The sequence below is a fragment of the Alosa pseudoharengus genome, unplaced genomic scaffold (assembly GCF_046254945.1).
Source record: "Alosa pseudoharengus isolate Yale_2024_CS ecotype anadromous, Long Island Sound unplaced genomic scaffold, YU_APseudo_1.1 YU_APseudo_1.1_scf_4, whole genome shotgun sequence".
Classification (NCBI taxonomy): domain Eukaryota; kingdom Metazoa; phylum Chordata; class Actinopteri; order Clupeiformes; family Clupeidae; genus Alosa; species Alosa pseudoharengus.
The window spans coordinates 44,377,282-44,399,322 of record NW_027468774.1 but is presented as its reverse complement, the minus strand read 5'-3'; the positions used below and the strand labels follow the sequence as shown (position 1 = coordinate 44,399,322).

The 22,041-nt window shown below is 40.4% G+C and overlaps 2 protein-coding genes across 3 annotated transcripts; one reads left to right on the top strand and one right to left on the bottom strand.

Annotated features, from left to right (window-relative positions):
* Positions 1-8,607: 8,607 nt before the first annotated feature.
* On the bottom strand, positions 8,608-13,086 carry dhrs7ca (dehydrogenase/reductase (SDR family) member 7Ca). The gene is made up of 8 exons (XM_076266544.1): positions 13,059-13,086; positions 12,009-12,199; positions 11,598-11,754; positions 11,239-11,351; positions 10,766-10,976; positions 10,192-10,284; positions 9,663-9,878; positions 8,608-9,382 (listed from the first exon to the last, which is right to left on the bottom strand). The coding sequence occupies exons 2-8, from the start codon at positions 12,024-12,026 to the stop codon at positions 9,183-9,185; spliced, it is 1,008 nt and encodes a 335-aa protein (XP_076122659.1). The 5' UTR covers positions 12,027-12,199; positions 13,059-13,086; the 3' UTR covers positions 8,608-9,182.
* On the top strand, positions 12,909-22,004 carry LOC143102738 (splicing factor U2AF 65 kDa subunit-like). Of its 2 annotated transcripts, none has more exons than XM_076266545.1 (11): positions 12,909-13,177; positions 14,083-14,257; positions 14,377-14,480; positions 15,511-15,662; positions 16,144-16,260; positions 16,380-16,518; positions 17,257-17,336; positions 19,582-19,704; positions 19,832-19,918; positions 20,123-20,365; positions 20,572-22,004. In XM_076266545.1, the coding sequence occupies exons 1-11, from the start codon at positions 13,129-13,131 to the stop codon at positions 20,701-20,703; spliced, it is 1,401 nt and encodes a 466-aa protein (XP_076122660.1). In that variant the 5' UTR covers positions 12,909-13,128; the 3' UTR covers positions 20,704-22,004. The 2 variants fall into 2 exon arrangements, with proteins under 2 accessions (XP_076122660.1, XP_076122661.1); XM_076266546.1 differs by having other exon boundaries at positions 17,257-17,363.
* The last annotated feature ends 37 nt before the right edge of the window (positions 22,005-22,041 follow it).

The following is a 22,041-nucleotide window of genomic DNA, read 5'->3' as shown; positions in this document are numbered from 1 at the left end:
TCCTACAGCAAAGATGGCAACATTTCCGAAAAGGTACTGGCTTGATGAAATTTCCCGGGTTTCTCACGCAAAATACGGAAAATGTCAACATCCGTCCCCATTAACGTTGGAAGGGAGCAACAAAGTAGCCTACTTTATTCACGCCTAACAGCCTATATCCATTTGGTCAACTTTATCCAGCCCTAAAAAAGCTAAATTTAACTTTGGTTTACTTGTAGTTTACCGTGTAGCCTAGCCTAACTTTAAACAGTGTGCATGCTTATAAAGCATACTTGTGCTTCATTCATCCACACATCCAGCTCCTAACGTTTTGACAAGCATTTCTACCAATTGACCTTGTTCCTGCCCATCTCTAGCTTTGCTGTCTCCATTCTTTCTGTTTTTGTTGTTTGCAAAAAATATATAGTAGGCCCTATTTATTGGTAACCAGCAACAAATGCAATTTGTTAATCGCTGTCATTCTCTCTCCTGCCAACAAAAATGTGTTAGGCTACTTCCAAGTAGCAGTGCGTAATTCTGCTTCATAAAGTTGAACAAATACATTGGTCATATAAATAGCCAGTTTATGGTCTACAGTGTAGAGTTGTTAAGTTATGGTAGGCCAACTTGGAGTGAATATACAGGGGGATTTCTTTGGCTCTTAGCCTGGCAGGTGCGCACGTAGACATAGCCTACGGCCGAACACTGCAAGCGCCAATGAATCGTGCTCTCACGACAACCACGTCGTTAACCTAAATAGGCCTACTGTAGGTTAACATCACTCTGAGTTTGCATTCAAGCAAGCAAAACGATGATTTGAATACATCCGTTTCTCTGGAAGGGCAAGGGGTAAAAACAGGACAACACAGAGACAGGGCCGTTTCAAGGAATTTGGGGGCCCCAAGCAAAATGGACATGGAGCCCACCCCCCACCGCACGAAAAGCCTACAGGAACCACCGCATAGCCATACAGTTTTAGTTCACCCACAGTTTACATAAATACAAAATTTTGACAGTGCAATACTGCAGTTGCATATATATATACTGTGGTACCACCGTACCATAAAATCCAATATAAATGTAAAAAAGTGCACAATAACTAAATCCAACATACTTAAACACACACACACACACTCACATTAACATTTTTCAGTTCTCACAAAGTGAGAAAATAAAACACTGCCATCTTATGCAGAAAAAGGATGCATTGTTCAAACTATAAAGAGTGCAGGTTGTATAGCAATTTGAAAATCCAACATAAATACAAGTACACACACATACACACACACACATAAGATTAACCTTTCAGGCCATCTTCATCAGTGGAGGTATCTAGGAAGAGCCTGAGGGCTGAGAAATGTAAGCAAAGCACCTTGAGGGAGAAAGAAAAGATGTTAGCATTTCCATATTTTGATATTTAGAAGGGATGCAGCTGCTTTCACAACTACCAATGCTTACTGTAAAAACATCCCAAGCTAATGTTATACATTGACCTAGGCCTACTTGTAGCTTAACATAGCATTTAAGCATTCTGCTGTTTGAGAATTAGACAGACGCACCTGATGCTTTAAAGACAGTAAACAGCTGGCGTGCATGAATACTACTAGACATGAATGTTCCAGTCTGCTTTGATGCACGGAATTTATCGTGTGGTTTTCCTAACCCCCATTTGGTAAATAGATTATCACGGTCGAATAGTTAGTATAGCAGAGAAGCTATGCCACTTTCATCAAAACCTATTACAAAGCTATAGCAATGTTATGTCATTATATACGATAAACAGTGATTCTGGAACAGATCTGCGTCTTCCTTATCCTGTTAATAAACATATTACAGTATGTAACCATATTCCGTCCGTTCGAAAAAAAAAGTTGCGCTAACTGTTCTAGTTTGTTACAAGCAGCATGGGCCGTCAGGCAGGTAGTTAACATAAACATTTTTTGCTAGGCTAGCCTTCCTGCTGCGACATTACACCATTTGTACAATACAAGTAGAGCTATTTTATCCAGTGTAATTTATCACTTACCACTATCTTGTTTTTTATTGTCATCCTCTTCCTTTCTCTTCTGGCTTCCGGACGCATAACTCCGCTTCATCATGACTGCCTGTTTTATATTTTCGCGGCAGCAGCAGAGGGCTGGCTGCTGTCAGCGACTACTGAGAGGGGCCCCCTTGAGGGGGATCCCGGTATTGCCGGTAACAGTGTCGTTGCACTTTACTGCATTGACTATCAAAGGGGCGCTCACAGTTTGTCGTTGCATTTTATTTTTAACCAGTCGTTGTCTTGCCTTCTAGCGACGGGCCTGCACAGAGACAGGCCAGAATGCAGGACTAATGGTACAGTATTACAGTAATATGGAATATTATACGGGAAAATATTAAAACGGCAAGACAGAGGGGAAAAGTTAAAATGATAGGCCTAAACCCGGAAAAAATTGGCATGTTAGGTATTTTTCGGTCCCTGTGATTATTTGTGAAATTGTGCAAACGGCCTTTTCAAGTCATTTGAGAAGGAAGGAGTGTAGCAAGCTCCCAAATACAATGACTGAGGAAGCAGAAGAGTCCATAGCAACAAGTTCATGTGTGGAATTTGTTATTACCCAGTGTGCTTTGTTGAATGGTCTCAATGTTTTATTGTTTTATTTCATGTGAATAGCCTACTTACTAGAGGAGTAACTTATTTCAAGTAGGCTAATGCAGTTGCAGGAAGTGTGCATTTAGTTTCCATGCTTATTGTGTTTCCACAACAATGTTAGTGAGTAAATCTACTGAAATGGCCACCATCTTGGTGAAGTGTCATGTGTAAGATCAGAAAGCAGAGAGTGAGTGAGAAAGATTGCTTAAGTCGATGTCTTTTCATAGCGCTTTACAGCGTGGGCGGAAGATATCGACAATTGGCTGGGGAGGGTCATGTCTTTTTTAAAAAGACTGCTGGAGGGTCGTTGAAAATTTTCTTGCAGGCTGGGGAGGGTCATGCAACTTTTGATTGAAGCACTCAAAATCCCTCCGGTGACCCCGTTTATAAATAACGAACGGTCCCTTACTTCAATAAATATGCCCATTAAGTAAAAGACACCACCACAGAATTGATGAAAGAATTCTCATTCTATTTTTCTCCACTCTTCTCCAAACATGCATAACTCAGCTTAACCTTTATAAGGGCACACCTGGACAAAGAATTTAGCTTTCACTGGATTTTTGTGACCCAGGGACATGGCCTGAGATTGACATAAAAAAGGGAAGCATTAAACCCAAATGACACCATGTCCATTTCAATTGTGGGGTTGAGAAATGTATTATTTTGGGATGTTTTTCAACCAGGGGGACCTGGTAACTTTCTCAAAGTAAACGGTAACACTAAAACAAGAGGCTACATTAAGATTAGGAGGAAAAGATCAGGCAGTGTGCCGAGAGACCTGCCCCAATAGTATGTAAGTTAATATATCTTTTGATCCCGTGAGGGACATTTAGTCTCTGCATTTATCCCAATCCGCGAATTAGTCGAACCAGCAAGCCCAAAGGCTGAAGCCCTAACCAGTAGGCCATGGCTGCCCCAAAAGGCAGCATTTGAACATTAAACCACACAATGATCCAAAACATACAGCCAAACAAGGCAAGAAATGGTTAACAGAGAACAATATCAACATTTTAGAGCGGACCTCAATCCGTCAAAAAAGTGAGCACAAGGCCAAAGTGATGGCAAATAATCGTTCCTGCCTCAAACTCAAGATTGCTGCTAAAAAGGTGCAGTCTACAATCATTGTGGAGACATGAAGAGGCTTGGTGGGTATTATATAAACAATTTTGAGAGCTGTGGTGGTAAATAAAGATGTTTCCAGTGATTGTTTAAAAAGGGTATGAATAATTTTGAAAACGCAATTTTTCATAAAAATGTTAAAGATGATAACACTTTTTTTTATTCCATGTTTTTACCACATTGTCTTGCAACCTTTTGGCATGTGCAAGTGTCATTTTAAGTAAGAAAAAACATATTGGTAAGGAGAAAATCAATATTTGCCAGGGGTATGAATAAATTTGTTCTTAACTATATCTTAAAGTCTAAAAAATGTTAACATCCGAATGAACTGCTTGTCAAATTAAAAGATAGCTAGGCTGTCATAAAAAAGTTTCATTGTTTGCATGATAAAATGTAATCAGGTAATCCCCAACAATGTAACTGTAATCTGATTACACATTTTTTTTATTGTAATCTGGGCTGATTATAGTTACTTGATTTTTGTAATCTGATTACGTAATCCAGATTACATGTAATCCGTTACTACCCAACCCTGCCTGTGTATTGGTGGATTTGGTTGTATTGAGCAGGGGAATAGCCTCTCAGCACGACACACAAACAAGACATTTGTTTGTTTATTGATATTTCTCATGTTTTCATGCTGATGCATTCAGAGTGGCCTAAAGAGAGAGAAGGAAAGGAGCAAAAACTGACTTATCTAGTTAAAAAGTGTCATAGCTTAATCAACAGTGCAGTTATTTTGGTTGAATATTGTTAACATGATCACATGGAGCCATGGTAACATAGCCACACAAAGGCATACTCAGAAAGCAAACCAGACATGTAAATGTTGCACATCCCCAAGTTTTTGAATATTTGCTAAGCTTTGGCCACAATATTTGGACTTTTTTTCTATACCAATGCATACATTTGTGTTTATGATATGATAGTTATTAGTTGTGATTTATTCAACCCTCTATTGCAATACATAATGACATGCAAAAACATGGAAAATAGTAGCCTACTATTAGACATTATTCTTAAAAAAAGAAAACATATTACCCTATGTGTTCATGAATTTGTACATATAATAAAAAGGAAGGAACTGATTTAAAATTAGGGTATTTTATTTTAAAATACATTTTGATGTATTTCTGCCCATCCCTGAGTCCAGTTAAAACCGCTTTACTAAGTGCCAGTCTAGATGAGAAAATATGGGCCAATGTCGGGTCATTTTATCATAATATCCGCCAGCTCTTTACTTTTTAATGCTGTAATAAATCCATTATCTAATATCTCTATTCCACAATGTAGAACACAATTACTGATTTATCACACAAATCCAGAAACATATCAGAAATATGACTAACTATTGTAGGAAATGGGATACTGCATTTTATAGGCTACTGAAACCTTAATAGTGAACACCATTAGAAATAAAACTCTGTGTAGACAGTACATGGCCCACCCATGTATGTACAGAATTGTTGATTAAAGGTAGTCATTGTGAGACTGGGCCAATATGGAGCTGCTCTGCTAACGTCAGCCCCCACCACTCCTCTCCATACCTCTCATTTTAATTAGTCCTGAAACAAAGTATTACTGGGGCCGTATTCACAAAGCCTTTTATCTTACCACTAGGAGTACTCCTAAATCGCACTAAAAGATTTTAGCTAGGAGTTTTCTCTTAAGTTATTCACAAAGCCTTTCAGACCTACTCTTAGTAAGGAAAAAATGACAACTCCTAAACTAAGAGTGAGTCTTCGTTGCTATGGATGAAGTCATTACTCATGCACGAGCTTGACTGAAGTGACCACCTTGATTGGCTGATGATTGTAACGCAGGAATGATTCCAAACACCTCCCTTACGATGATGAGTGACAGGTGACAGGTCTGAGAATGCGTGCGCTACACAAGTAGTGCGAAGGACGGAAGATGATGAATAACTGAATAAAAAGGCCTAGCCTAAATGAATAAAGAGTAAGGCAAAACAAATAGCCTAGTAGCCTAATGAAACATAGGCGGATTGATGCAGTATCTTTGCAACATTATTAAATTAATCTGTCACCATATGCCTACGTTTGCAAAGAGGAGAACATTTTAATTTGATTCACAATGAAACGTTACATTTAATTTACATGTTGACAATGAGTAGTTTTGGTTGTTGTTGGTGGCGTTATAGCATCCCTTTTATGCCTACAATGCAAAATTGTTCTCTCGCGATTCAAAGCTCCTGTTGCCGCATACCCATTTCAAAACATACGCAACGTGAAATGCCACAAAAAGCTGTTTGTGAATAGGTCTTAGTGAGTTAGGAGTCCTCTCGACTTCTTTTAAGCTGTCCCAGACTTAGGTGCTACTTTTAGGTCTAAAATGCTTCGTGAATTACTTTTAGTGAAAAAAATTAGGAGTCCTAAAGTTAGGAGTGACACGCCCATTATTTTTAGGAGTTGCTCCTAAATTCGCCACTTAGGAGCTACTTTTAGCCTTAAAATTCTTTGTGAATACGGCCCCTGGTGCCTAAAGGAAGTGACATACTCCTCCGTGCACATTTACGTAGTCACATATGTTGGGAGGCACATGACACCCCCGCATGCCGCGTTGATGACTCAATTCTCGTCACCCGGGCGTGCATAGGACACAGACGCAAGATGGGCCCTAACACAGTCATCATCCCAGCCTGGTTAGCTCATCTCAGTTGACATTGAGATCTGGACTGGGTCTGGACAAGGTTCATTCACCTGCCATTTCCAAGGGGCATCACCAATGGACGCCGATCAAAATGCCAGGTTTCAGGAACACTAGAAATGGGAGTGAATGGCCTCTTGGCTAGACAGACCTGCAGAGCGAATTCAAATTTGCCAAGTGTTTGTCTAGGTTCTCCAAGGCTATCATCCCCCACATAGACATAAATCTGAGTTTTCTTAGTGGGATACCATTTACATGACTATCTCTCTCTCTCTCCCCCCCCCCTCCCTCACTTTAATGGACATTAGTTTTCACGGTCACGGCAACAAGGAAGCCAGAGAGATGCAGAGAGCAAAGACCAAATTCAAGGTTGAGATTATTGGATTCTCACCTCACACAAATAGACCATACTCAAGCCGAGGTATGATAAATCAATATCTAATATGTGGCTTGGACCTTCATAATAAGGAATCACTATAGTTTTGATGAGAAAAAAAAAAGCACCATTTTGTTTTTTGCTTTTGAAATGACACTGGGCTGAGGCAAAAAAGCCTATTGCTTTATTAAGGTTAGTTCAGCCGCTATGTCTCTCTGAATTAGATTTCTTAGCCCTGGAAATGAAATTGATCTGCTTATTGATTTGAATTGGCCTGTTGTCAAGACATACTGTGTTTTGGGAAGAAACCGTAGTCTGTGTAGAAGGCCAGAGATCTTTCCTATTCAAAGATTTCCCCTTTCATTCAGATGATGAAATTATTTGGGGATGTCCTTACACGTGTTTAGATCTCTCCAGCAAATATGTATTGGCATAATCCCTGTAGCATGTCACCAACAGAAGGGATCAAACTGGTCTGGGCTTTAATGTGGAATTAATGCATATCCTGCATCCAATCATGGCCAAGAGGTCCTTGACAGCTGACTGAATATGAACACCATCTCTGTGATACCTACTGGGATGGGTCTGATGTGATAGGATCACGGAATTAAGAGGTGCTCTGGTGTGCCTCTGCATCACTCTGCAGGAGTAAAAAGCAAACCACATGAGGACACCAATTAAGTTTAAAATTACATAGTCCAACTATTTTTAAGCCTATAATATGATTGCAGCTTTTAGACATTTCAAACCTACAGACAACAAAAAACTTCATTAGAGATAATGATCGGGGAAATAGCTAGCTGGACAGCCTAGACTGGAGCCTACGTAGGGCAACATGTAATACGTAATTGGCAACAATTAATCGACTATGTGATTATTGTACCCCAAATCAGGGTTCTCCTCCACATATTTTTTTATGTACCAACAAGAAATGTGAGCCTTCAACTTTTCTTCCACAACAAAGTCCATGGCGGCCTGCAAAATGACAGAAAAAATCGGTTTGTTTCTGAAAACCCAACACGCTTGTGGACCTATTGAAGCCTCCTGAAACTGAATATCACTGTCACCAGGCCAGCTTTACCTTAGCAAGGTGTGCTGCAATACCTTGGCCCCGGAATGAGTCAGGAACATTGGTTGACATTAGATTTACTTCTCCGTCGCCGGTTAAATTGTACCGCAGGGTGGCGTTGTCATGAGTGCCTGATTGGAATACACGACATTTATTTCTTTTTTTTTTGAACTCACAGTGGGTTTATTACTTTGAAAACGCGTAGGCTATATCCTCGCGTGTAGCCTACGCTAGATTCCAGGGAGGCCTATGCATTTAGGCCACGGACTATATTTGGTGCTATCGCCCAGATTGTGCCTCAGCCAACGAGGCAATCGCTTTTACTCTTACCAGCTGTGTTCAAGCTTACAGTAAAACACTGTGCAGCTCTGTCGTGTTTCACTGTTGGGATTTTCTCGGCGACGCTAACACTGTTCCACATTCTGCCCGTCCTTATTAAACCCGTTAAAACTGGATTGTATTTACAAACACGCTTCCACAGAAAAGACATTTCGTTGTGTCAAGTCACCCAGACCGACGGCAACCGTACGACGATCCACATGAAAGAAAAGTGCCACTGCCAGGTCATCATTAGGTGGCGCCATAGACCATATAGCCTACAGTCTAGGGTGGCGCAGTACTGGAATGATGAGGTTGTAGGCCTACTGAAAAGCTCAAAACAGAAGTCTTACATTTTAGACAAAGACGTTTATTTTCTGCGCCATTGTCATTATTACAGTAATATCAGTATCAATATCAGTAATAGGCCTACCATTTTTTTAATCATGTCAACACCACAATACCTATGCAATGTCTATGATCCAAACCTCTCAATAACATGTCATCAACTCACAATACTAGAACCTCTCTTGACTTTTCATCATACATCTTAAGAAAGTCAGTTAACATGCTGCCCTTGGAGCTGATGTAAGTCCAAGCACTGTGCAATCTGTCATTTACAGGAGTGTAGTGGTAAAATAAGAGGTGGGAACACTATGAATTCTGTGATCACGGTAAGGTGGACTGCACCATATGCTGTATCAGATCAGATCAAGGCATTCAGAACATGTTTGATGATGGTGGAGGTTATTGTCCAACTCCAATGTTCATAACAATATCAGTGGTATTAAATGGTTCCTAGAGTGTTGATGAGAGTAGGCCTACATATTGTGAATGTGGATAATACAGTGTGATTTTTGAAGGTTATAGGTTGCAATTGGTGAATAAACTCTTTTGATAGGTGGAAACTCTTTCTGAAAATTCAGAGTTGGATAAACTGCATTTACTTGCGTTTGGCCTCCATTACAGCCCTGGTCATTTATCATATGGCTCATGTGACTTCTGTTGTGCCCATGTTATAAATCCTGGTCCAAAGCGGTAGCACTGTTCTGCACTCCTGCGGCCATTACTGAGAAGACTACGTTTGGAAAGAATGCACGGGCGTAGATCACTGCTTTCGAAATGGAGCGGGCCAGGACAACTTCTTTCTTCTTGGTGCTCAACGTTTTCACAATCTCGGCGGCCATATGCTCAGGGGCAATGCCAAGGGAAAAGGCTACAACGAAACAGAAAAAGAAAGACGCAAAGCAACTTAACAGTGACATTTTAACTTCATGCATTTCCCAGTACTGTTCATCCTCTTCCTCCCAATTTCTTACTGCCACCTGCGTGCGTGGGTTAGAGTATTAGGCTGTTTGGACATTTTTCCAAACAGCCTAATATACAGTCAAACAAACACATCATCTTTCTAGCATCCTCTAGGAATATGACTATCAATCAAAGCTGCAGGGCTACAAAAATGACTCACAAATCGGACTCTAGACTTGTCGGTATACCTTTTCTGGAAGATACTGGGGCGGGGGTCTCCTCTGCCGGGGCGGGGGTCTCCTCTGTTGGGACGGGGGTCTCTTCTGCTGGGACAGGGGTCTCTTCTGTTGGGGGTGGAGAGCTGATGAAGGTGTGGCTGATGGTGCTCACAGAGATGCCATACTCCTGAACCTCGGCACGCAGACAGTCAAAGAAACCCTGCACAGCATGCTTGGAAGCAGCGTCTGCAGATCAGGAAAGACTCAATTACGTCACCAATAATTCACCATCCACTCAAGTTTTCCTCCGCATGCCATGCATCAGTTATTAAGTATTAATCTAGTTACCGAAATGCAAATATCAGATTTTAGAGACAGTCCCTTGATTGTGATAGTGTCTGGTCTGTGCCTTTCCATTTCAAGTCATGCATAACATTACCTGCACATAGATATCATACTTAGACATACAAATCTCAAGTGGGTACTGTTTCTAAATGACAGGACATGGATGACCTGAAATGGATGTGATATGTCACATCTGCTCCTAACGTTTTCTTACATGTGGTGCGGAATGGCAGTGCCAGCTTCCCCTGGATGCTGTTGATTAGCAAAATGTGTCCGCTCCTCCTGGAGATCATGGATGGTAAAATACCTACACAATGAAACAGAAAATGCATCCATACTGTTTTGTCATGAACTTTTAATCATCGTTGTCTCGGTTTCATATGAAATTTGACATTGGTTAATGCAATATTTACAGCAATTTACAGGACAGCTAACTGTCAGGTAATACAGGTAATTTGTGCCTTTTTGTGTGAAAAAATGGGTACCATAATTGCTTTTTGTGGCTCCAAAGACTTTAACCAATAAAGAAATTATTGCATGGTGAATACTACCCATGTCCACTCACTGTACAGCAGGGTTGTGCACAATTCGAATTGCAATTCTGCTTCCTGTTTGCTACCTCAATTGAAATGCAAGTGAAATTCAAGAATTGAATTGGAATTTAAGAGCCAGTTTCAATTCAATTCTGGAATTTTGCACAAGCCTGCTGTAGAGAGTCACTGCCTACCATCAAACTGGGCCTAAGGCTACAAAAGCGAGCTGTGTAAACTGATCAGATGCTATATTACCTTTGGCCAGAGTAATGGGTCCAAAGTAGTTAATGTCCATGATGGCCTTATCCATCTCCAAAGACAGATCCTGCACAGGAGCTTTCACCTTCATGCTGCCGTTGATGATGAGAACGTCCAGGCAACCGTAGCATTCCAACACCTCGGATATCACATCAGGTAGTTCCTCCATGTCACTGAAATCTAGCAGTACCAGTTTGGGAGGGAAAGTCTACAGATTGGTGGAACAGGTAATGACAAAACTAGTTAGGAGATTCTAGACTGTTCTAGCCATCCAGTAATTCATCTGCCATTTTGTCATTTATTCATTAAATAAGAGCAGGTCAGACATTTCAACAGTATGTTTCATTTAGTCAGTTCATCTCTCTCAGACCCAATAAAACCCAATGTAAATTCATATATTTGAACAAAGGTGAGAAAAACAGTTTAATTCTGCTATGTGTTTTAAATATATAGGGTGGCTCCAGACTCACCACAGTGGGATCACAGTCATTAGCCAGCTGCTCAGCGAGAGTATCTAGCTTCTCCCAGCTTTTCCCACAGAGGACCAACCTGGCACCTCCCTTGTGAAAGACCTTGGCACACTCTGCAAAACAGTGAGTCTGAATGTGAAGGGTGACTGACTGACCCCAGTCCAGTATCTCAATGTATCCACAGTAGGAAAATTACAATATATGGTCTTTTGGGGCCCCACCGTCGACTTCAAGGCAACACTGCCTGGAAGGTGCTAGGGTTAGGGTTAGGCAAGGCAGCGCTGCCTTGAAGTCGCTGGTGGCTGTGCTCAAAACATGGTCAAGCGAAAATGACAGTCACACTTTCTGAGAGCCATTACCATTTCCTAGTCCAGACAAGGCGTCTGTAATGACCACGACTTTGTTCCGCACCGTGGTTTTGGACATTATCCTGAGCACCGTGCTGTACAGGTAAAAGATCCCAGCTGTTACCACGACCACCGCCGGCACAAGCAGCACAGTGGTCCAATCCATCCCCTCCGACCAAAAAAAAACATTCCCTCTTTATTACAGTGAAATGAACAACATGTAGTACAATACATTATTTTAACATAAAAAGCTACATTAAAGGGAAGAGTAGATACCCAAAATTGACCACAACCTAATACATCTATTAACAACAAACATCAGAGGGTAACCATTAACCTAAAATGTTGATCCAAATGTAAACTCTGTTAATAATAATAATGTATAGGCCTAACATAGTAAGATATCTGATCATTAATACTTACCAAAAGAACATCCTCCATTATGATAGCTGTTCTGGACCCTTGAAACTTAAATGTATTTCTCGTAATCTCTCCCTAGCTGCCCATTTTCCAGACAGCAATAGACCCACAGGGCAGTGCTGTGGGACTGGGGGTCTTTTAATAGCACACAGCTGACTCAGTCATGTTCCATGTATGTTGTGCACATGGCAAGGCTGAAGCAGAGAAGGGGGTTGGTGGACACCGGGTGTCACATTTCTTAAGGCATGGTTTTTGAGAGGCCAGTGTTTTTTGAATGCAGCATAGTTCTCTATGTTCTTGTGTACGCAGTGTGACGGGATGCTGTGATGGATAATCGCAAACATGGCATTTGGCATACTTTGAAACAGGAAAAAAGACTGGTAGAACAAATATCTATAAACAAAGTGTAGGCCTAATTATTGTGTATGCTACCCTATCCAAGAAACTGAATAGTAAAAGTAGGCCTACACACACACACACACACACACACACACACATAATTCTTTTGTTTGTTTTTAGACATTTGGTTAAAGACATAGGTATATTTCCTATGTCTTGTCCTTCTTCCTTCAGTATAATCTGCAGATGATATAGACAGGGCTAGCCTAACCTAAACTGATGAGTGTCCAGTGGCACAAGTCAAATTAGGCCTAATGAATGAGAACTGATAAACAACTAAGAAATGTGGCCATTTAATTGTGTTTTTGGAAATAGCCTAAGTGATATCTTGGCTTAATCGAAAGAATTCAAGGCTACTTTTATTTTCATAAATGAAAACATGATATGATATATCTCTACCCATCAAATTACAATTTGAGGAGACGAAGCTACAAATCAGCTGTTTTGCAGAGCTCTCCTTGAGCATGCGCGCTTTTTTCATACATTGGAAAGCCCGTAGCAACATCATGAAATTCGTTCACTCAATTTACAATTATACGCAAATGTTGCCTTAACATTACCTTGCTCTCTTGATCCCAACTTTATTTGCACCAGTGAATCCCAGCCTTGGCGAAATCTATTTAGCTTAGCTTGCAAACAAGGGTTTTCTGTTACCTGGAAAATTGAGCTGGACCTCTCGAGGCTGACTCGCACTCCAAACCTAGTTCTGCACTCGTGTGGGAAAATGTCGGATTTTGAGGAGTTTGAGAAACAACTAAGCGAAAATCGGCAAGGTGATTTTGTTATTTAAATGTAATTATCCCATCATGTACATTTATATTCGTCGGTGTTTATGGGCGAATTTATTATTTGACCCCAGTAGCTGCTGACTACAAAGCTAGCTAGCGTTTGTTAGTTGGTTCGTAAAATGACGTAAGGTATCGTTATCAGCTAACTGAACCTAATATGATTTCCAATGGATTGACGATCAGCTATGGGTAAATTTTGTTTGGTTAAAAGTAACTCTTTTCTGCTGTTCTGTCTGCAGCGGTGGCTAACTAACCTCATCGATAGCATAACGTGATCTTCATAAACCCAAACACTTGCCGCTAATTTAGCCAGCTAATTTGTAAACTTGCTGTAGCCTACTGCTGCGGATAAGCAAGCTAATCTGTGCTAACCATAGTTCATACCAGCATCCTACCCGAGACTGACCTGCCAGTCGGATACATAGTGGATGTAGGCTACATGTCATATGACAGCTCCATATATTATTGTGTCCTATATTGACTAGTAAATCAGCGACACCTATAGTGTACCTTGGTATAGCCCAATGCCATTTTATGAATGAAGTTGATGTTAACATTACAACTTATGAGTTATCGGTTGGATAAGTTAGCCAACTTTAGAAATGTCAAATATAGGCTACCATACGTTGTCGTAGCCCATCCTAGTTATGCCATCTTTTAATGTTGGAAGTTCGTAGTCCTCTCGCTAAGCCCCCAGTATACTATCACATAATTACAGCTAGTCTGTCCACAAAATGCGAATGCAAAGACATTACATGAAACAAGTTATCAATTTATCAGCATGTAATGTTGAGAATTATATTCTAACCGTAACCAGAATTCTTCTCGTTCATAATTTCATGGGCTTTTAAAATAAAGACGACTTCTTCCTCTCTTGTGTGACCTTTTAGAGAGAGAAAGGGAACGGCACAAGAGAAGGAGCCGAAGCAGTTCACCCAGCCGCAGCGACAAGCACCGAAGCTGGAGCAAAGACCGGGGCAGTCGCAATCGGGATAAGCGCAGTCGCAGCAGGGACCGCAAGAGCCGCGACAGGAGGAGTAATTCCAGGGATCATAAAAAGCGCAGGTAGGTGTTGCTGCCCACTCCATAAGTACTTGTGTAATAGATTAACCTTTCCTCCTTAGCTTTCTCTGTATTTGTCAGGTCAGCATGCATTGTTATTTCAAGTGTTGCTGTTTTTATAGTTATTCTCCACGGAGAACAAGGAAGAAAAAGACATACAAGTACTGGGATATGCCTCCTCCTGGCTTTGAACACATCACTCCCATGCAGTATAAGGCCATGCAAGGTGACTCTGTTTCTGCTAACTTTTTAATGGAACCATGTTGTCCCATGGTATCCTCAGACACATTTTAAAACTAATTTGTTAACTTAAGCAGTTGTAATTGGATAATTATCACATAATCACATACAGTGATGGCCAAAAGTATTGGCACCCATGCTAAAGTTGACTGAAAAGAGGAATATAAAATCATCTTTTGGAAATTGATCTTAATGCCTTAAGTGAAAAATGAGGAAATATCTAACCTTTAAGGACACCAATTTTCTTAGTGAATGAATAATGTATCATAAATAAATAAATGTTCTTCCTTAAAATACAGGGGTCATAAGTGTTCCCACCCCTATGACTCCCATAGAGACAGGCAGATTTGTATTTTTAAAGGCCAGTTATTTCATGGATCCAGAATACTGTGCATCCTGATAAAGTTACCTTGGCCTTTGGAATTAAAATAGCCCCACATCATCACATACCCTTCACCATACCTAGAGATTGGCATGGGTGTTATTTCAGTTAGCCTATTAGCTGGTTTGATGCTCATTGAGCTTCTGGATTCTGGATTCAGATTCTGGATCCATGAAATAACTGGCCTTTAAAAATAAAAATCTGCCTGTCTCTATGGGAATTTAACATAGGGGTGGGAATACTTATGACCCCTGTATTTTAAGGAAGAACATTTATTTATGATACATTATTCATTCACTAAGAAAATTGGTGTCCTTAAAGGTTAGATATTTCCTCATTTTTCACGTAAGGCATTAAGATCAATTTCCAAAAGATGATTTTATATTCCTCTTTTCAGTCAACTTTAGCATGGGTGCCAATACTTTTGGCCATCACTGTAAATATAGTGATGTCTTCACTCTATGGAGGCTGCCTTGGAATTAAAGTGAGAGCACACATCACTGTAAAGAGCATTGGAAGGTGCCCCTTAAGCAAAATTGAGAAATGGGGAAGGGGGGGCACAGAATGTCAGGGTGCCATGCATTTTTGTATTCTTTCAGCTAAGTGACCTTAAACATACTTTTTTCACCTTCAGCTGCCGGCCAGATCCCCACAATAGCGTTGCTGGCAACCTCCAGCACAAGCGGAGTGTCTGTCACACCCACACAAGCGCCCGTTGTGGGCAGTCAGATGACCAGACAAGCCCGACGCCTCTATGTTGGCAATATTCCTTTTGGTGTGACTGAGGTAAGCCCGGAGGATTAGTCATCCTCTCTAGAGAAAAAAAGCCCTACTCACAGTAAAAATAAAAAAAAATGTATGGATTGTTTTGTGCTATAAGCACTGTGAGGGGACTCCAGAGTGTTGGCTGTTTCCAGGCTAAAGGGTCGTTCACACCAAGAATGATAAACTATAACAACAAAAATATTGTTTTAGCTAATATTAATGACAACGTCCACAACTAAACTATAACTATAACAACATGAAGAACGATATAGCTGGGGATCACTTTCAGACCAATTTTGAGAACAATAAAAAGCTGACAGCCAATCAGAATCCATAAAAAAAATTCCAACACTTTCATCAACACAAAGAGAGTATTTTCTTATCGTTGGTCAGTGTGGATGCTTTTATCGTATGAATATAGTTGTTGTTATAGTTATAGTTCCTGGTGTGAATGGCCCTTAACTGTCGAGACAATGCCCCTGGTCTTCATTTGTGTTTTCAGGAGTCCATGGCAGAGTTTTTTAATGCCCAGATGCGTCTGGCCGGCCTCTCCCAAGCCCCTAGTAGCCCCGTGCTTGCCGTGCAAATCAACCAAGACAAGAATTTTGCATTTTTAGAAGTAAGCCTAGCCTTAGTCTCTATATATCTGATTTGATGGCTTATGTAACATAAATGCTAAGGAAATTCCATTATTATTCAACGTATGGACTTAATTTAATGTTTTTGTCCCTAAAACAGTTCCGCTCTGTAGACGAAACAACCCAGGCCATGGCATTCGATGGAATCCCCTTCCAGGGCCAGTGTCTAAAGATCAGACGACCACATGATTACCGCCCCCTTCCAGGGATTGCAGAGCAGCCAGCTTTTCATGTTCCAGGTTAGCTCTGCAGTTCTGAAGCCAGCTTTTAGGCTTTAGCTGTCAGATCAGCAGGATCCCTTTCAATCAGGGCTTTGCACATCGCAAATGATATTAGCGTGACTGAATTTTGTGCCATCTTCAGAGCTATGAGCTATGTCATGCTTAATGCAGTGATTGGTGATGAGCTACATCAGTGTTTCTCAATCGTGTTCAGACTCAAACGTGTTATTGGACCACTTAACCAATAAAAAAAACCTCGCAGACCACCTAGCTAAAAAAAAAAAAGTAGTAGACCTACTTTCACAGTATATTACACAATAGGCCTACTCACCTTGCTTATTGTGTCAGAGAATTCATATGATTTAAACTGGCGTAGTTTACATAGGCATGTTGCTGAACTGTTTGGATTTACATACAAGTTGGTTCAACATTGCAAACAAATCTATATTATATTTTACCATGTCTGCTCGCAGACCACTTGGGATAGCTTGCGGACCACCAATGGTCCCCGGACCACACTTTGAGAAACATTGAGCTACATCACAGCTCCATAATCAAAGTAGCTTCCAGTTATTCTCAGTCGCTTTGGTACAGTCTAATCTAATTTCCCAAAATGTTTTTTTCAACCTCCACACAATATAGTCACTTGCACGTTAATGTTCTTTGCAGCTGATAATTCCATTGCATCATATCCTCTTTAGAATGACCTTTTTTGATTTAAATATTACTTTACCAACCCCCCCCCCACCCCCCCAGGCGTTGTATCCACAGTGGTTCCAGACTCACCACATAAACTCTTCATTGGAGGCCTACCCAACTATCTTAATGATGATCAGGTACATACAAGCCTTCTCTGTCACCAAGCTACTGATTTTGACATGCCCATGCACTTATTTTAGCTTAAATAGCATTAAGATATACATATATTTCCCATTGTGTTAATATGAACTAATACATTGTTAACACTTGTTTATATTAATAATATCAATGTGTTTTTGCGAAGAACATTTCTGAAAGCAGGCTTACTTTTGGTTTACTTGCACTTCTGACGCCTATGGATTTAGCCAATCAGTATCTCCACCCCCCCCACCCTCCCATATCATATAGATCTTTATTGACATAAACAACTCAACAACATATCTCAATAACCTACTAATAATGCCAGCTTACAGAGCTTGATTTAGGGAAGCTTTTGGAAGCTATTTTAGCGCTAATTTAAGTAGCACTAAGCGCTAAATTAAGTAGCATCAAGCAGCTTGTCACGATGGTTGCTGTGAAAGAATTGACAAAGTCATTGAAAGACTGAGCTTCAAAGCCAAAAATGGAAAGATCAGTAGCATTCACCATCACATGATATTTCATTGGCATGGTTCTGTTAATCACTTACAAAGTATTTTCACAGCATGGATGGTTGTATTACTCTTGTAGTTTAACTTCTTAACACGTTAATTTACACAGTTTTAATAAACATGAAAAAGTTATATATAACTTTAACATTCCCATCTTATGCTAGCTTTATGTAGCATGGACAATATAAGTACATTGAGCATGACATATTTTTAAGGTTGCTTTTGGGTAATGTTTTTTTGGATATAGAAGGATACCACTATATTGATTATATGTGTTCATTTTTAACAAATGTTCCATTTCCAATCCAGAATTGTAGTTGACTGAATTAATTTGGGTAGGTTAAGTAAATAGCTTTGTCATATACCTTTGAGAAACACCTTTATTAAATTAATATGTGTAATTGGTCAGACCTAAACTAAAAACGCACTGTACTTCATATTAACCTAACTCTCATGAAATGGATGGGGGATTGTCATGTTGTCTGCAGTTCACATGTAATCCTGTGATTGGAGACGTCATGTTTAAAACAGTCAGAGTTAGTGACAAGAAAAGAAAATGGACGTCAATGTTACCCTGGTGTGTGATCATTTTCCTTCTCCTTTGTTTGTCTCTTGCAGTCACTGCTACTGCTTTGATACTCACAGCTCTTTCATTTTTGTTCCCCCACTCTGTCCCCAGCTAGGGGCCTGTAAGATCGTTCTAAGTCTCCGCTCTTAATTTGTTCAGTAGTACTGACCTACTGCTGCCATGCCAACATGTAACACAAGGCAAGTAAGACATTCCGTTTTTCACACGGATACACCTCTAAAGCCAGCAGGTCCCCTTCCCTGGCTGCTTTCCTTTCCCATTTCTTTCTTGGAGCGCGATAGCGACCCAAAATGAGCTTAGTTTGGGGTTGGGGGGGGGGGGGGGGACTGGGTGAAGGGTGACTGGTTATTGGGTTAGGTAGCAGAAGAGTTGGGTGAGCAGGCGATTTGGATGGTTAGGAGAGACCATCAGGGTTTAAGGGCCGTCTTTTTTGGTAACCGTAACGTTGAGGTTTAAACTCTAGGTTCTCTTCCTTTACTGATTGAGACAGGTAAGATATTGCTTCCCTAAACGCTCATGCATTATGACCCTGATATGATACCTAGAGGCTTCTGCTCTGTCTGAATTGGGGTCTTAGAGTTGGTCTTGATCAGCAACTGCTGACAATGAAAATAATGCTTCCCATGTACAGTATATCAGCCAGGATTTTAACCTTGGTTGGTGGGAAAACAGTAATTCTGCCAAGATTTCATATGCAAAGTGATGTGTATGTTCTTCAATTTGTACTGTGAATTAATTTACTGTTACTATTACTGCTAACTTGCTATCAACATGGACAATATGTTTTTTGTTTTTTTCCATGTAAGCAAAGTTTGGACCCCAAAGCAATTTCATCTTTCAGTTTTATTTGGTCATATGAAGATGATGGTACATTTGTCAGGGAATTAATTCAAACCAAATCTTCATGCACTTTTTCCTTAAGGGGCTCGCAAGTTAACACCTACTGAACTCATCCTTGAAGCAGTACAGCACAGAGCACAGTATTTGTTTTTTTGCCATACCACCTTCTGCACAGCTCCAAAGCCATCTCACTTCTTGATTTACCTTCTCATAGATTTGAAACAGACAGCATAGCATGCAGACATTCGGCCTGCGCTGGCATCCCCCGTTCTAACGAGCTCTCCCCTGCTCTTACCTGTGCAGGTTAAGGAGCTCTTGACATCATTCGGTCCTCTCAAAGCTTTCAACCTTGTCAAAGACAGTGCCACATCACTGTCCAAAGGTTACGCTTTCTGTGAATACGTCGATATCAGCGCCACCGATCAGGTAAGTATGGCAAGCACCACAGGCAAACAAGTTTACACTTCCATTTTTTTACGGGCCTGTTCCTGAAGTTGACCTTTGAGGTTAATGTCATGGTGAGGTCCAGTGATTCTGTGGGTTGCGCTCACAGGCGGTGGCTGGTCTCAACGGTATGCAGCTGGGCGACAAAAAGCTGATTGTCCAGAGGGCAAGCGTGGGGGCCAAGAACTCTAATCCAGTATGTCCCCTACTCCACTGCACTTACCATGATTACCAACTTACCAATTATTTTTTCATGATCTTGTCTTTTTCACTATACACTCTTAAAATACACTCTTAAAACAAATGTGTTAAAACAAAAAACGTTAGTCAGTTTGTTTTTTTCTGATTTCCTTTACCCTGTATTGTTCCTTGTCTCCCTTCTTCTCTGGCTTGTCTCCAGACGGCCATTATCGAGACACCGGTGATGCTGCAGGTGCCGGGCTTACAGAAGCTGCATAACTCAGGCCTACCCACGGAGGTGTTGTGTCTGCTTAATATGGTCATGCCCGAGGAGCTGGTGGACGACGAGGACTACGACGAGATCCTGGAGGACATCCGGGAGGAGTGCTGCAAATATGGCACCGTGCGCTCCATCGAGATCCCGCGCCCCGTCGATGGAGTGGAGGTCCCGGGCTGTGGAAAGGTCAGCCGCCGACGTGGCATATTCTGGAACCTTCTTCTTCATCTTCTGCCCACCCAGGAATTTTGTTCCAGAGAATGTTATTTTTGTTTGTTGTTGTTTTTGTTGTTTGCTTTTAAGTAGATTCCCTCTCTTATACACACACACACACACACTCAAAATATCTTGAAAAAGTTCATGTAATCATGTGTTTCTTCTCTTCATTCCAGATATTTGTGGAATACGCTTCTGCAGTGGAATGTCAGAAGGCCATGCAAGCATTGACTGGGCGCAAGTTTGCTAACAGGATGGTCGTCACCAAATACTACGATCCCGACATGTATCACAGACATGAGTTCTAAAGAAAGCTGCTGTGAGCAGTGCACATCTGCCCTCCTCTGTGTGGCATATGACATTTATTACACCTTTCACATGCATCCAGTCCCTTGCACTCTATCCGCAAGCTAACTCTGACACTGAAGACTGAAGGAATAGATCTTCCAAAGATTTTTATAGAAATAGACAAACGTATACCGGTAATACTTTGAGGATCCTAACCATTTCATTAAGCTATTGCTTTACATGACATGTAGTCAATTAATGCTTTATTATGATAAGAAAACTGTGCTTTGTGAAGTTTACAAGACAGGTTACACTTTTGGGAACTGAGTAGATATGAATGTTTGTATTTATGTAAAACTGCAATCACCTGGGTATACATATCATAGTTAGCAATTAATGATATTTGCTTTTAGTAGCCTATCATTTAGGTCAAACCTTACTGAAAATGTTAGTTTTTATGTGAGATGAATTTCCCTAATAATGCAGAATTGTACTTACACTGCTCCAGATGAAGAAGCACATCCATGACTATGCTTTTCTGAAGCAATAGTTAAAGTTTTGGTGTATGTTTTCACATCACCTAGAAATGCAAAGGTACAGAAAGAAAACAGCACAATGTGCTTTTAATATTTAACAAAACATTTATCTTCAAAAGGTACCATAACTATGTTTTTGTTTGGTTGTTTTTTTGTATGGAATGATTGTATGGAATGATTGCTCTTGAGTGTCTATATGGAATTATTTATTTATTAACCTTAGTATTAAAGATATCTTATTGATTTCAGACATTTACAAAAAGTAAAGTAAAAGTTTGCATTACACCTGAAATGATGCTGCCAAAGTCTGCCTATTCAAATCACTTGGAAGTAGCACCTGTTTGTGACTGATGTTACCAGCATAAAGATATCAATGAAATGCTTAGTAGAAAATGTACAATGCTTTTTAGATATGCTTTATTCATGATACCTTATGAATGTGTGCAAATGAATGCTTTAGTTTTTTCTAAATCATTCTATATTTGCCACTTATGGAAGCTCGTTTCAGCCACTAGAGGAGAAAAAGGGCCACAAACTCTTATCAAAATTTTGAGATATTAAGTGAACACTTTGGGTTACTTGTAATCAAAATATTGAGTTGATAAGTAAAACTTTTGAGATACTAAGTCAAAAGTTGACATTTTAAGATGGGAAATCAGATTTTCTTTTTTTTGATGATTTTTGTGATGGTTTGAGAAGAGTCAAAACATTTTCTCTCATTTTTTTGACTTGGTATCTCAAAATTCAGACTTAGGCCTATTTGAAAATCTGATTTCCCCCCCGAAGTGGCGGAAACAGACTTCCACACTGCCTTGTCTTCAA

Bases quoted from the DNA above. Each gene is read 5' to 3' on its own strand.
- dhrs7ca (XM_076266544.1), bottom strand. The intron at 11,352-11,597 runs GTAATGGCTCTC...ACTGTTTTGCAG, and splicing joins CTTGTCTGGACTAGGAAATG to AGTGTGCCAAGGTCTTTCAC. The intron at 10,285-10,765 runs GTAATATAGCAT...TTCATTGTGTAG, and splicing joins ACCCATTACTCTGGCCAAAG to GTATTTTACCATCCATGATC.
- LOC143102738 (XM_076266546.1), top strand. From the start codon at position 13,129: ATGTCGGATTTTGAGGAGTTTGAGAAACAACTAAGCGAAAATCGGCAA. The intron at 14,481-15,510 runs GTGACTCTGTTT...TTTCACCTTCAG, and splicing joins GCAGTATAAGGCCATGCAAG to CTGCCGGCCAGATCCCCACA. The intron at 16,261-16,379 runs GTAAGCCTAGCC...TCCCTAAAACAG, and splicing joins AGAATTTTGCATTTTTAGAA to TTCCGCTCTGTAGACGAAAC.